The sequence below is a fragment of the Callospermophilus lateralis genome, chromosome 5, assembly GCF_048772815.1.
Source record: "Callospermophilus lateralis isolate mCalLat2 chromosome 5, mCalLat2.hap1, whole genome shotgun sequence".
Taxonomy (NCBI): Eukaryota; Metazoa; Chordata; class Mammalia; order Rodentia; family Sciuridae; genus Callospermophilus; species Callospermophilus lateralis.
This window is the reverse complement of record NC_135309.1, coordinates 79,447,413-79,463,375: the sequence shown is the minus strand read 5'-3', so window position 1 is coordinate 79,463,375 and position 15,963 is coordinate 79,447,413. Positions and strand designations below refer to the sequence as shown.

Genomic DNA, 15,963 nt, shown 5'->3' with positions numbered 1-15,963 from the left:
TAGGAGATTATGTGGCGTCAGCTTCAAAACCTCTAACATGCTTATCCATCCAGCAATCGGAAAAGCTACTCAAACAGGATCTTCTTAATGCACTTCCTAACTTTACAACTTCATGGGGAATGCTGCATTTGTTGAATTAATGGCTGGAGGATTCCTCCCTGGGAATCAGCAATGTTGCCATCAAATTTACTGCAATTTAGCTTAGACATTGTTTGATAATCCAAGTACATGTTATTGTTTTTAGCAGAGAATAAGTTTGTGTTTCTGTTCTCTGACTACCTAAGGACAGGGAGGGAGAGAGGAAAAACATTTTTTTCTACAATACAGAAAAGACATTTTAGTATTCTTGCAATTCCTCAAAAGCTGGAGTGAGGAAGAAAGCATCGGTTTGGTAAAGTATAACCTTTGAATTATATGTAAGTGATCCCAAAGGAAACTTATTGCTTGTGGAAAAAAAAAGTGCAACTAGACTTCAATATTTCTCAGGATAACAGAACATGAGCACATGGACACAAAGACTTCACAAGCCCATCTCTCTCCAATGCAGGGATCTTATGGTCAATATTCTTGATCAGGGGGTTAATTGTGTAGATATTGAGGTATCTTGCTCCTTGGCAGGCTCTAGCAGGTATGTAGAAAGGGGAGGAGAATGCAAACTAATGATTTTATTAGTGGTTAGCAGATCTGGTTAAGGCACAAGATAGGCCCACATTAATTTTGTTCTTCAGTGGCACAAATGATCACAGATTGAGGCAGTGGATCTTCCCCATGCCCTAATACTTGCTTTCCTCTATTTTTTGCTACTATTCTTATTTTTGCCTTTATTTTTCTTGTTACTTTCTCTTTCCCTACCTACATAAACAGTTTTACATTCAACTCACTGATTTCTAGCACTGCAGATCTTTTTTCATTTCTGTTCCTTAATAGATAGCTATAAACTTGAACCCAAATTCACAGCATCCCATGGAGGTATGAATTTTTTTTAATTACGCAGAAAGTGCTATTAATCTACTTTCTTCCTTTATTTTCAATTTCCAGTCGAAATGGGATAGCAGGTAATATAATTTTTTCTCATTTGGAAATTCAAATATGATAGCACAGGTTGATAGGATGACATTAATGATAAGAATAATCAGTAATATAAGGTATTTTATATATAATAAACGGTGTTCTAAATGATTTTTAAATATGTTAACTCATTTCAATGCTCACGATTACAAGACAGGTACTAGAATCATCCTCATTTTACAACTAAGGAAACAAGTTTTGCCCAAGATAACATGACTAATAATTGCAGAATCCAGATTTGAACCTGAACTATGGCTCCAGAGAACATACTCTCACTACTAATGTCTTTTCTTCTCTACTCAAATCTTTCTTTGAATCTCTCTGGTAATTTAAACTCTGGAAATGGATGGCATAATGCAAAATTTGAAAGCAGAATAGCTGTTTTAGTCTAGGTTTCCATCCAACTAAACCAAGAAGTAGGCCTTTCTGTGCAAGGCTTTACTTGAATTTTGTGTGTGGTTTAGAAATGTCTTCTGTTCTCACAGAACCCTGTGTGTTTGGCTCTGAGCTGACTCTAGTCTCAGAAAGCCAGACAGCAAGCTGGGCCCAGTATCTCCTTGGGCTGGGCTGTGCTGCATCAGGCTATGGCCAGACAGCATTGTGTTAGAGCCAATGGACTGGCAGAGTAACTCTCTGGTTGGGAAAGGATTCAGTGGCTGCCTAAGGAGTGTGCTATAATGCTTAGGGATACTAATAACTGGAGCAACCTCTCTACCTCATTTTGAACTAATTTTCATTTGGGACAAATAAAGGACTTGAATTCCATAACTGGAAGTCAGCAAAATGTTGGTCAGAAAATATGTGTGGTATGATCTTCTCCTGTTCTAACCAAAACACATAACTTCTATAATTCACCTCTGGAGGTGGAGCTAACAAATCTAAAGATGATGGGCTAAGCCTCAGCAACTTAGTGAGGCCCAAAGCAAATCAGTGAGACCTTGTTTCAAATAAAAAATAAAAAGGACTGGGGATGTGGCTTAGTGGTTAAGTGCCCCTGGGTTCAATCCCTAGTTAAAAAAAAAAAAAAAAAAGAATGGGCTAGAAACATGGTAATTGTGATTTCTGAGAATGGCTCCGAATGCCTAAATACATTTGAATGCTTATATTTTAGTGTCCTTGGTTTGACAGCACTCATGCAGCTTTCCTTCTGGTTAGAAGGTAGAGGAGCTTTGCTGTCACTGTTTTCTGTTTTTACAGCACTCTGCCTATTGTAGATCCCTTAGGTTATTTTGAAAAAAGTCATTTTAAAGTGACAGTGTTAGTAGCAGCGTTAGATTAGTTAGTAGTGAGATCTGAGGGAGACCTGCAACCCTTGGGTCTCACTTGGTTGCTAAGTTACAAAATAAGTTGCTTTCAGGCTGACTGAGAAAATATATATATTTAAATCTGTTAAACATAACTGGCAAATGTCTAGGATAAGTTGGGATTTAAAAATATTTGGAGAAAAATTGAAGTCAATTATAATTGTGCAAAATGACAAAGTATACAAGGGATAAGGTTCATTTGGTCCATTTTTTTTTGCCCCAAATTTGCTACATTTAGAAAATATATGCTTTCTGAGAGGCATGTGTATTTACTTTCACATTCTTTTGCTGAATTTGTCCTTAATTATCATTGCACAAACAGCATACACATATATATTGGTATAAGATGCCAGATACTTTCTTAGCAAATATCTGAAGTGAACCTTTTCCAAATAAGTAGTTGGAGATCCCCCTAGTCTGCTGAAAGCAATGGACACAAACCTCGAAGAACTTGGTTGAACAACTTTTGGCCAGAGCCTAATGTTTCTGTGCCTACATTTTCTCATCTTGACAATGCAAATAATTATTTCTTAGATTTGTAACAGGGAAAACATGTAAGTTGTAAGGGGAAAACATCTGTTTAGTGCCTGGTGTTCAATACAAATTTTTATTATCTTTTTTCTCAAAGTGTCATGTGTTAAATGTGGCACCATTTTTCAAACTCACAATCACAACCCTGGCTAGCACCATAGGCCTTCAGCAGAGCCTCTGGGCCCATTTCTAATCATCTGATGGGAGTAGCATCTGATGTGTGGGGAGACTTAAACTCCTACACACCCCCTCACTGATCCTTTTCTTGCCTCCAGACAGCTAGAATACGGAGATGTTGAGGAATGAAGTTTTATACTTATAAAAAAAACCAATGTGGCACTGTTCTTTCTACCTTACTGTTGCAGGAAAATTTGAATCCAGAATAGAATTTTACTATTAGACAAATTGTAGTTTGCTTTGCAATCTTTTTAATTTTGGCCATTGAGCTTGTGAATAGAATGTCAAAATCTAAGGTAACTGTGTTTTGTTTGTGATTGCTTTTTTCATTATGCTTAAGCACAAAATTAATTATCAATCATATGTACACACACACATATATATACATATATTCTTACTATTAAATGCACAGGTAAAGACACAGGGAAAAGAAAGAGAATACGATATTGAGCTATTCACTACACTGAGATGTAGGAAACAAACAATTTGATAGATGACTCTTACTTTATCACATCTCATCAGCCCCAAATATCTCAGAGATTTGCTGCTCTGTGCAATCAGGGTGGCTCCTTGATCTGTAATTTCTTTGCACCATCCAACGTCCACAGTCTCTATTGTCATGCTATATCGCCCAATAGCTATTAGTGCTGCAAAGAGAGGCAAAGACAAAGAAAGCATTATTATTAGGAGTGTAAGGTATCTCTATCTTTTTATGACTATTTCTCTCATTTCCTCACTAAATTTGTTCCTGAAATGTTGTGTGTAAATGAATGTTTTATAAACTAAATTAAATTTGAAATGCGTTAGGAAAGATTGCCCTATGACAAACTCTTTTGCAAAGTGAATAATCATTCCATAATTTCTCTTTCATTGGACAAAACCTTTTATCAGTTTTACTCATTACAAGGTTACCTCTACTTTCAAATATCCATATTTGCAGAAGGAATAAATTAAAGTGAATTACAGATATAGCATTACAAAACCCTCAAGTACTAACTACATTTTGTCCCAGGTAACCTTAACAATTTTTTAAAAGAAAAACTCATGCAAACACCATTTTGAGGTGTATCATACTGCATGTAAATTTCTTTACTTATCAGCATAATTTTTTCCATCTGTTCATGACCTGCAAAATGTACAAGTATATAATATTTTTCACATTAGTCCTTTTTGAGACTGTTAGGAATTAAGAGTACATCATATATATAGTTAAATGTAATTGGTGCCATGCTAGAGTGCAATAAAGTGAATGCATTTGTTATGGCAAATTTCCTCACCATATCAGAAATCTTCCTTCTATTAACATTTAAAATGAAGCCTGCCATCTGAAAACTATGACAGTATCTCCGATGTTCTTGACTGTTCAGCATTGTGCCACTGCTAAAGTGCAGACACTTATCCCATAATCTCCAATATGAACTACTTATCCCTGCAAAGCTCCATAACCCAGAGCCACCAATCAGGAAATGAAGCTCTTTCTTAGAGACTTCTGATTTGATCGTTGTGCTCATCTGTACATTTGTGAAACATAAAACAGATTCCAATACCTCCAGGCAGAATAAGTTCACAATGCACTGGTCTGAGAATGCAAACAATTAAAACAAAGCCACAACTATTAAAAAGGAAAGAGAAATGGTTGCTAATTATTTCCTTAGATAGCATGAGTTGATTTCTGAAACATTAAAGGTGGATAATATTTCATGAAGTATGTTGGCCAGATTGATAAAAGCAGAACGCATTACTCATGTAAATAAAAACAACTCACAGAAAAGATCACTTGGCAAAATCTCTTTGCTAATACCTAACTAATATTTATTTATGTGGGTACTGGAAATGAAACATAGGGAACCTTGACCACTGAGACACATCCTCAGCCCTATTTTCTATTTTATTTAGAGACTGGGTCTCACTGAGTTGCTTAATGCCTCACTAAATTGCTAAGGCTGGCTTTGAACTCACGATCCCCGAGCCTTATCCAGTGGGGATTATAGGCCTGTGCCACAACACCTGGCCAGTAACTTTTATGCTTACTAGAAAACTAATGTCCATTGCATTCTAGTATGAAAGTACCCAAGTAGCCAGATACTTAATGTTTATAAAAACAACAATCATGATCTCAGTGTCTTATAGTAAAAATACCAAAGAGAAATTATTCTAAGTTCCTCATGCCACCAGTTGGTTACTGTTTTCATCTTTGTACATGCTGTTTTGGTATTTAAAACTTTCCATATAGGGAGCAGGGTACTGAAATTTGCCAACCACTAAATGTTTAGGAAAATAGTTTGAATACTATTTTTGTGTAGAAGGAGCAATTTCCTAGGTTAATCTCACTGGTGTCTCTGACTTAAAAATTGCCACTCTCTCTGGTATTGTTGTAACTGACACTGGTATGATATCCTGAGGATCTCCTATGATGAATGAAGTAGGAGATACAAAAAGAAATCTCTTTCAGTACAAAATGCTAAAACTGTGATTTAAAAAAAAAAAATCTCTCTTTTTTTTTAGTTGTAGTTGGACACAATACCTTTATTTTATTTTATTTATTTTTATGTGGTGCTGAGGATCGAACTCATGGCCTTACCCACGTGCCAGGCAAGTGCTCTATTGCTGAGCCACAACTCCAGCCCCTAAAACTGTGATTTTTAAAAGATGACAAAGCACACATTACAGGACAGCCTGGTGTTGGTAGATTGTTTACAGTTGTTTTTATCGAGGTTTAAGACTAGTACACGAAAGCTTGAACTATCCAGGAAAAAAAATCAAATGCTACGAGAAGCTTTCAGAGACTGCTTTATAAGCAAATGAAGAGTCACTAGTATATACTCCAGGGAAAAAGATCACTGGTGTTTGTTGTTTTCCTTTGTGTTTTCTTTCTTGTCCAAATTAAAGTATATAACAAATGAGATGAATCAGGATATTCAGGTTTTGTTTTGACCTAGTTCTATTTACTGAAGTTAAAATTAAACTTTATTGTCCCTTAACTCATTTATTCAATAAACACCTCATGAGTTCTTAAGCATTTCTGCCAACAATTTATTGACCACTTTCCCTATGCCAAGCCCTGAGCTAAGAATTTTAGGTGCATTGTCTGCTTTAAATCTCACAGTAACTCTATGAAGTCTTACTGCTATCTCTACTTTAAAGATCAGGAAACTGAGTCACAGAGAGATGGAATAACTTTCCTAAAGTCTTAAGACAGTAAGTGGGGAAGTGAATTTTAAGTTGGGAGCCAGCACTCACACCTGGTTGCATATCAGATGTACTAAATCAGAATTACAGGGCCAAGAAAGCACCTGGCAATTCTAATAGGTTGCACTTCCAGCAGTGGAAATGTGGTGTGATGACACGCTGAGCCTGTGCTGGTTACTGTGGATACTGAGATTCATTGAACTCAGAGGCTGGTTGAGTAGGGTGTTTGGTTAGTGGAGGTGGGTAGAAAAGGCGAAGAGTCAAGTAAATAGGATACAATGTTATACTATTCTTTCTATTCCTAATTCCTTCTCACCTTTCATTTATCAAATCAAAGGTCAGCTTCTCAAACCTACTCACCCTATCATTTACTAAAACTGGAAATGTTACTGTTTTTACGTTTCTATGGCCCTCTTCCCATATTAGTGTGATAGCTCCTATTCCCTGCTGAATGCCTAGCATTGAGTACAGGCCTGGAATAGAGTAGATTCTTAAAAATATTAATTGAATATGCCACTGACTGTAGCCTCTCATTCTTCAAGGGAGGAGGGATATCATAAAGAAGCTCTCACAGAAGAGTTAAGCTAGGTCTTGAAGGACAAAAAGAATTCTCCGGAGTGGGTGGGGGAAAGGAAACAAGGATAAGTATTTTGGGCAAAGGGAATAGCATGTGCAAAGAAAGGGTAGAGAGATGAGAAAGGACAAGGGAGTTGCAGGTCATTCTATATGGCCCAAGTAAAAACAAGTTCAAGGAAGTGGCGAGATTCACTACAGAAATATTTATTTAGTGATTAATGATACTGGAGTAGCCTCAAGGGATACAGAGTAGCAAAAAAAAAATACAGAGTCCTTAATGTCATGAAGCTTATATTCTAGTAGAAAAGAGAATGTGAAACAAATAAACATCAAAGTAAATATAACCCTAAATTGTGACAAGTGCTCTAAAGGAAATAGGCTACTACAGAAGAATAACATTCAGATGGAGAGATGGGTGGCAATCAAAGAGGATATCCCTGAGGAAACTATTCTTAATTATCTCTGACAGTTCTGCAAAACAGTACCCATTTTAAAGATGAGAAAAGTAATGCCCAGCTCTAATAAAGTGGCAGAAATACAATACAAACAGACTATTTGACTCCAAAGCCAGCGCTTACTCTGTCACTTAGCTTTGCCCAGAATGACAGTGGAGCCTGCATATGCTCAGAATGTATTTCTTTTTATTTCTATTCAGGACTTAAATATAGGTTTTAGGCAACAAGTATTTACTCTATGACTATATGAGAGGCCCAACAGAATCCTTTATTTAAAATATATACTAAGTAATTTACCACTCCCTAAATATATGGTTCCTTTGGAAATGTTCTCATTATTCATGAGCTAGCTGTGAAACCTGTAGTGTGGTGCAATCTCAAGTTCAGGTCTAATCACATTACTTAGGAGATGTCTAACCTCAGGGTGGGGGTCATGTAACTTTTAACTTTTCTGAGTCTCAGCTTCCTTACCTAGTAATGGTAATGTTGACATTATGTCATGCCTATTTAACAGGGTTAGTCTGAAGTTCAAGTGAGAAAATACTTGAGGGCTGGGGATGTGGCTCAAGCGGTAGCGTGCTGACCTGACATGCGCGGGGCGCTGGGTCCAATCCTCAGCACCACAAAATAAAGATGCTGTGTCCACCGAAAACTAAAAAATAAATATTAAAAATCTCTCTCTCTTTAAAAAAAAAGAAAAGAAAATACATGAAAGGGCTTTTTACTATTATGTTATGATTTATTTGCTGTTTTCCAAAACCATACTAGTGGTGCAGTTGATATAAAATGAAAAGATTTGAAAGAGTTTTAAAAATTAAAAACATTCTGGACAAATGACAGTATTATAAAGTAGTCAGTCATTATGGTCACTGAACTTCCTACTCTCTATCAATGATTCTGAACTTGAAGACTCCACTTAGGCTGATAGGGTGTTAATGATATTTATTGATCTTGAAAAGGGACATATTATGCAAGGTTAATTCCTAATTCCAATGCAATGTTAACATATTTTTATGTGCTAAGCACAAATAAAGTTTTAAAAATTACAAATTAACAACTGTAGTTCAGTAACTTGTATGCTGATCAAGATATATATTAACCCATTGACAGTCATTTCCATAGGCATACAGGTGACAGAGTTACTGAAAGATTCAAGCACACATTCACTTAAATTGACCAAGAAATTCTGCTTCTGGGAACATACCTTTAAAACATAGCTCTAATAATACAAAATTACATAAATATGAGTATATCTGTAAGAGCATAGATTTTAATTGCAAAATAATAGAAATAGCTTAAATGCCTTTACAAAGTAGTTGAATGAACTGTGCCATACCCATCAGTTTAATACTATGAGTCCATAAAAAATAAACAAGGAATACCATTAAGAATTAATTTGGAATGATTTCCAAATCATTAAGTGAAAAAGCAAAATTCAAAAAAATTTCATATGGTGTGCTACCATCCTTAAAATAAGATTGAAGGAAATATAATAAAATACATACGAACCTGTTCAGTTGTGCAAAAGTAATATGGAAAGGATAAACCAGAAACTATGCAGGTTTATTTTACTAGAAAGGATGGTAGAAAAGGAGAGGAAAGAAGGAAGCAAAGACTTCTGAAAATCTCTCTTTTATATAGCTTTAACTCTCTGAACCTAGTAATGCTTTATATACTTCCCAATGTAAGGGAAACCAAAGAGAATAGAAACAGTAACAAATAAATCCAATTGTATTGAAAATGAGCAGCATAACCCAGATGAATAATACAACTACACTGAAGAGAATAGGGGTTAAGAATTAATTTGAGTTGGTTTGAAAAACATCATTTTGACTGAATGTTGTAAGATGAAAACTAAAAAGAACTATGAACAAACATTGTACTCTAATTGATAAATCTATTTCTCACAGGAGTATGAGTTAGCAATTCAGTAACTACTTTATATATAATCTACTTTATATATATATATATAACCAGTCTTTTCATTGTTAGAGAAAGAAGTCACAAATAAAAAAATGCAAGAGATTTACAATGAACTTTGTGGTATTTATCAGAATCATAGTATTGAAATGAAATCATGGTTTTCAGTATGTACACACACACATACACACACACACACACACACACACACATACGTACACATATAATATGGTAGATGGGATGGGTAAGTGTGGTTTAGTAAACATACAAATATACTTCCTAGCTCTTTTTGCTGAAAGGAATTAGGAAGCAATAGCATTCTAGGAGCACTCAGATTTTAGTTTTTAAATACTATTCTCCAATAAAAGAAATCAGTGCTTCTTAGAGAAATAGCTGATTCTAGGACTGAGCCATGGAAAACATAAGATGAGTCTGGAACATCTTATGATGTCAGAAAAAGAAGCATTTAATAAAGAATGGGGGCATTTCCAAAGGACACAGGATCCAATTAGAGATGCCAATGGCCAAAGCTGGATCAATTTGTATATTAAAATAAATAATGACAGTATTGGATGTTAGTTAATAAAACAAATACCTACAAGTCCATACTGATATCAGTAAATAGGCAAAAAGGCACAGTTTTTCCTCACAGAAGAATTTCAACTAATAAGCAAGGATGAATGTGGGAAATATAAAAGCACAATCAGGCAAAGACTGCAGTAATAAATCCTACATGCAAGATCCTCTAAGGGATAGTAAAAGCAGTTGGTGAAAGCTGGAGGAAGAACAGAACACTGAAATAATGCCAAAGGTATTTATCACTGAAAGGGAAAAAACTTTAACTTTACAGTGGACAGACCCAGCAGACAGCAGATAGCACCTTAATCAAATGATCAAGGTTAACATCACTGGTAAATAACACATATAAATATCATGTATTTTCTGATCATTCTGTAGCATTCCTGCCAAAATGAACTAATAATTTATGAATAAGAAAACACAAACCCAAAGTAAGAAACATTCAACAAATATCTCACCAGTACTCATCAAGAGGGTCAAGATAATGAAATTAAAAAAGGAGGAGGAGGAGGAGGAGAAGGAGGAAGAGAAGGAGAAAGAGGAGGAGGAGCAGCAGCAGCAGCAATTGGTCACAAATTTGAGGAGACCAAATTGACATGAAAACTAAACACAATGTGGGTTTTTGGATTAGATCCTGGAACAGAAAAGACATTAAGAAAAAACTAGTAAAATTTAAATAAGATTTGCAGCTTAATTAATCTTAGTGTTTCATTGTTAATTTCATGTTTTTTGCTAATTGTAATATACTTATGTAGAGGTATCTGGGTAAAGAGTGTCCATGAACTCTATGATTCAGCACCTTTTCTATATTTTTAAAATTATTTCAAACAAAAGAATTACAGAAAGTATGGATAAACTAATAATAGATAATAAGTGAATGAATCAAGTAAGCCAACAACATTTTCTAGGTGAAAATGGGTATTATTTTTACAATGAAAGATCTGATATATAAATATATAAAAGACTAAAAATACATTTTTCCCTGATAGAAGGAAGAGTAGTCATATAAGTGCATTAACAAGTGACCTGTGTGTGCTGTTTTGTCCTTTCTAGTCCTATCTTCTGCTATGGATCTAGGTATCTGTAATAAAATCAGAAGAAATGCCCTACTGCTTAAAAGACATAGGGTTAAAATTTAACAGTGGGATCAACATCTTTCATGTTAATACTTGGATAAAAGCCATTTGCAAAGAAATTTCTTGGCACAGTTACAAAGAGATAAATATGAAAAGTGCTCTTCTTTGTAGAAGTCATAGAAGCTTCAAAAACAAAGAAATGACACTTTCAGAGACATTTGTTTTTGTGTTGGTGGTCCCTGTGAAGGCTCTCTCTACCCCACAGGGACAATAGCTCACCCTAGATGTTCAGGAGAATCACAGGCTCCAAGTCACAGTACAGATGCCCAAGTCTCACCCCTGGAGATTCTAAATCAGGAGTAGCCATTAAAGCTTCTGGGATCCTGATGTGCAGCTAAGGGCTGAGAACTACTGGAACAGAATAACCTACAACTTAGACAAGTCAGTCAACAAAAACAAAGAGGTTCACTTCTATGGATATAAATACCTCGTGAGTTCTGATACTTGAAAACAATTTGACCTCTCATTACTCATTCATAATCTAATACTTTTTAATCTATTTCTTCTAACTTATGTCCCTTCCACTTCTATACATTATTATATTCTTCCTATTACATGTAGTAAGCCAGACACTGACCACACTTCCTTTACTTCATTGCATTTATTTTCTAAATAGGCACTTACCAGAGTTTGTTACATCAACACGTCTTTCTTCATCACTAGATTGCTAAGTCCCTGGAGAGGCAAATGTGGAGTGTGCTTTATCTAGGAGGACCTCTGAGTATCTAAAATCAAGTGGCACCCATTTTCCAGTTTTAATTAATTTTCTGGAAGTATAACATACAGTATAAAGTTGTATATGTCCAAAGGGTGCAACTTAATAAATTTTTTCAAACTTAAAATAGCTGTGTAACACTATCCAGTTTGAGAAATAACATGACCAACACCCCTGACATCCCCACTTATATCACTATTAGTCCCCCCAGTAAAGACAGTCATTAAGCTAACTTTTAATCACATAGATTCGCAATCTTGCTTTTTTTATTTTACCTTATACAAAAGACCCAGACACAAACAGTCCTCTGGATTTTTAGCTATTCATTATGTTCGTGAGATACATTCACATTGTTATGTGTATTGATAGTGTTATGTATTTGTTCTCCACATTGGGGCTATAATGAACAATGCAGCTGTAGATATTAGACTACATATCTTTATGTGGACATATGTTTTTATCCCCCTTGGGTAAGTACATAGAAGTGGAATTTCTAGGCCACTAGAAATTGTGTTTAACTCCCAAAATGTTGTCCAAAGTTGCCATACCACTTTATATTCCTACCAGTATGTGTGAGCATCCTAGTGTCTCCATATTCTTGTCAATGCTTACTAATGTGTATCTGAGTAAAGCTGTCCTAGGGGTGTGTAGAAGGTTATAATTTTCATTTCTCTGGGAACCAATGTAGGTGTCATACTTTCTTTGGAAAGTTCTAACATAGGTCTCTAACCCTTGAAGTACTTAGTAGATATCAAGTAAGTTAAATTAATAAAGTAGAAAAGGGACATAATTTTTGGATTGATTTGACTATGGCAAAGAATAGCTTTCTAAATAATAGATAATTTCCCATGTAATTTGAAGAAAAATTCCAGTAAAATAAACAGTCTATCTTCAGAGATATGAAACTTAAAGTGGGAAAGTAAATTTGGGAAAAAGAAAAAGGGTATAGAAAACTTCAAATGTTCAGTTATTTGTGAAAATTTCAAAGACTGTGAAGTAGGCTTTATTTAGAAACTCTGAACCTCTAAAAATTAAGTGGAAAATGAATATAATAAAAAATGACTTTCCAACATTAAAGTCTGAAAATTCTGAATTGTGCTAGCATTTCCAAGATGCTGAATGTTGGGCCATTCATTTTACATAACTCTGCTTACTGAGTTCAGAATGGCAACACGTAAGTATTATCTGACTCACAAAGGGAGCAAGCTGGTTGTGGCCCTTGACCTTTCTGGGAAGAGTCTCTCCTGCCCTGTACACCCTGAAACGGAAATGCAAGAATTATTTATAGGTTGCATCTGCTTTCCTTCCTTTGAGATAAACAAGTTGGTGAAAATAAGTTCAAGCAAAGAAATTTTTTAAAAGGTCTTTTAATGTATCAGTGCAAGGATAAGCATTTTTCCCTTTTATCCTTTCCTATTTATTTTTTATTCTACAAGCAGAAAGATACAAGTCTTATTTGGTATATAAAAAACATCTGCATAGATGTGACTTCCAAAAATGTTAATAAACAAGGGGTGTGTATTCACAACTAACCTGCATTTATAGGAATCTAATCTACTGCTCTGGTTTTCAGTGGTGCTGTGTTTGGTGGTAAACAATCCTTTGAGTGGAATGTTGGGTTCCCCTGACGATCCTCTTATTAAATTTTAGAATTCAAGATGAGAAAGAAAAAAATCTTTACCACTCTAACATTAGCAGAGAACCTAGAGTCACTGGTTCAATGATTCTTTTTTATTCCAGCCTGCATAAATACATATATTACTTATCAAAGAATTATGCATCCCTTTCAAGATCCTGACATTGTATTAGATTTCCTTGCTTTATAAGAAGTGAATTCTAAGTTTAAATATGTTAGTTCATAGATACAGAAAAGTGCATTACTATTTCTGTCATACATCTGCCTTTTCTACCTTTCTGAACTGAATTTTCTGGATCTAAGAGAGTATTAGACACAAAAATTTGACTGACCCCATGTGCCCTACAGTAGGATGTGATTTCAGTGATCACCACTTAGGAGGCACAAAAGTTGGTATAAATGTATGTGTTGTTGGGTTGACCAATAGATAATGAAAAAGTATCCCTGAGAGAAGCAGAAGAAATCAGAGGAAGAGGAGGAACATTTGGGCACCAAGGTTATGAGGTGGGAAGATTATTGTTTTGCTCTAGAATCATAGAGAGTAGTTGTGGTGAGATAAGGGAGATAGTGGGAAAGAGGATGAAAAAATAATCTTGGAGTATTGACTCTGATTCAAAATAAACTAGGAATCTGCTGGAAAATCTGGGGCAGAGGGGTGATATGATTTAACATAAATTTTCAAAGGAATGGCTCTGGCTTCTGGGTTGCCAACAGACTATAAGAAGGCAAACACAGAAGCAAGGAGACAAAGAGGTCATTGCAATTACTCATGCAAAAAATGATAGTGGATTGGCCAAGGGTTGCATAACGGAGATGGAGAGAAAAGGGCTGAATTTTGAAGAGAGTTTAAAGGTAGCACAATGGTATTTTTGAAATTAGTGGTGTCAAAAATCTTAAAGAATTTTGGGGCCTGGGTTGTGACTCAGTGGTACAGCGCTTGCCTAGCGTGTATGAGGCACTGGGTTTGAGCCTCAGCACCACATAAAATAAATAAATAAATAAAATAAAAGTATGTGTTCATCTCCAACTAAAAAGATAATTTCAAAAAGAAATGAATTCTTTTCTTGGTGTTCAGATTTAAAATAAACTTGTTATATAGGATTTTACATAGATGCTCTTAACGTCCTTTTGTGTCTAAGATTCCTTGCATTGGTAGAAATATACTGGGCTCTTCTACTGGATATAAACTTCATTGAGAGGGGCAAAGACCACCTTTATTCATTTCTAAGTCATCATTTATGTTTGTGTGTTGTGCTGGGGATTGAACCCATGGCCTTGTGCATGCAAGGCAAGCACTCTACCAACTGAGCTATATCCCCAGCCCTCTCTGAGTCATCATTTGTATAAATAAAGCCTTTATTTGTTAGTATTCAATATACTATGTTTATTTAAGTATGTATATCTTAGATATTACAATTTTTAACACTTTTACAAGCTCAGAAAGGGGTCTTATTAATTCTCTAGAGTTCTCATTCTTTTATTCTGAAAATACTTACTAATACTTACTGAATAGCTTTAGTATGTCAGTACTGTTAGGACTTTAGGTATTTTTTGGGGGAGATTATAGACAATACATAAATTTTCCTACACTAGACTTTTTTTTTTTTATTTTTTACAAAGTAAAAGCAGCTTTTAAATGTTACAACTGGACAAGTCCCTTAATTTTACTAAAGTATAACAAAGAACTTGACATTTCTTTCTATGCATTTTCTCTCTAATCTTGTGTTCTTTAAGGCACACACATTTAATGACACCAAAATCCAACATTTCAAATCATATGAAAAAAGTATAAAGTTATTTACAAACAAAAACTAAACACAAAAATATAGCTCAATTATTTCTCCCTTGTAGTACCCAGAACAGTTGTGATTCAGGGGCTGTTGTCTGGAGTGTGGATTAGCTTAGATAGATGCAATAATTTTTGCTTATGGGCATTTCTGCCAGAAGAAAGGCAAAGGAAATAAAAACATGAAGTACAAAGCATTTCAATTTGAGGGTTTATATTTGGTTGTTGTTTGTTTCCCCAGTACTGGGGACAGAACCCATAGCTTCAAGCATGCTAGTTCAAATATGCTAAGCAAGTGCTCTACCACTGAGCTTTTAATATTCCTAACCCTTTAGAAATGTTTATTCTCAGAGTCTCACTCAACTACCAAGATGGCATCAAACTTGCCATTCTCCTGCCTCAGCCTCCCAAGTAGAGGAATTATAGATGTGTGTCACTACACCCAGTTCAATTTGAGTTTTTATGGTTTAGTGGAGATCTGGAATAAAAGAGAATGCTAAATTTTCTATATTCTTTTAATTTTTGTTCTTTTCTATTAATTCTTATCAATAGTCCCCTCCACTAACAGTTTACTATTAGCCTGTCTACCTTTCAGAAAGTCCAGCAATTATTTTTACCTCTAAATCCAGCAATAAGTTTTGCAAGAAGCACCATTAGGGGCTAGGGACTACATTTTTTTTTTTTTTTTTTTTTAAAGCAGGGAAGAGGGAATAAAAGGAATGGAAAGTGGAAAAGGATCAAAAGAAGAAGTAGTACAGTTGTTACATGAGGGAGAGTCCCTGCTCACAAATCTGCTGATCTGGGAGCTTAAGACATGCATCCAAGTGTGTGTGTGTGTGTGTGTGTGTGTGTGTGTGTGTGTGTGTATACATACATAGATACACAAATATT

The 15,963-nt window shown here is 35.2% G+C and overlaps 1 protein-coding gene across 1 annotated transcript in view; it reads right to left on the bottom strand.

Moving 5' to 3' along the window:
* Positions 1-15,963, bottom strand: part of Fbxl17 (F-box and leucine rich repeat protein 17) — a 509,566-nt gene that overhangs the window by 16,855 nt on the left and 476,748 nt on the right. The window contains exon 8 of the mRNA XM_076856944.2: positions 3,585-3,727. Coding sequence (XP_076713059.2) covers positions 3,585-3,727 — 143 coding nt within the window. The remainder of the gene's footprint in view (positions 1-3,584; positions 3,728-15,963) is intronic.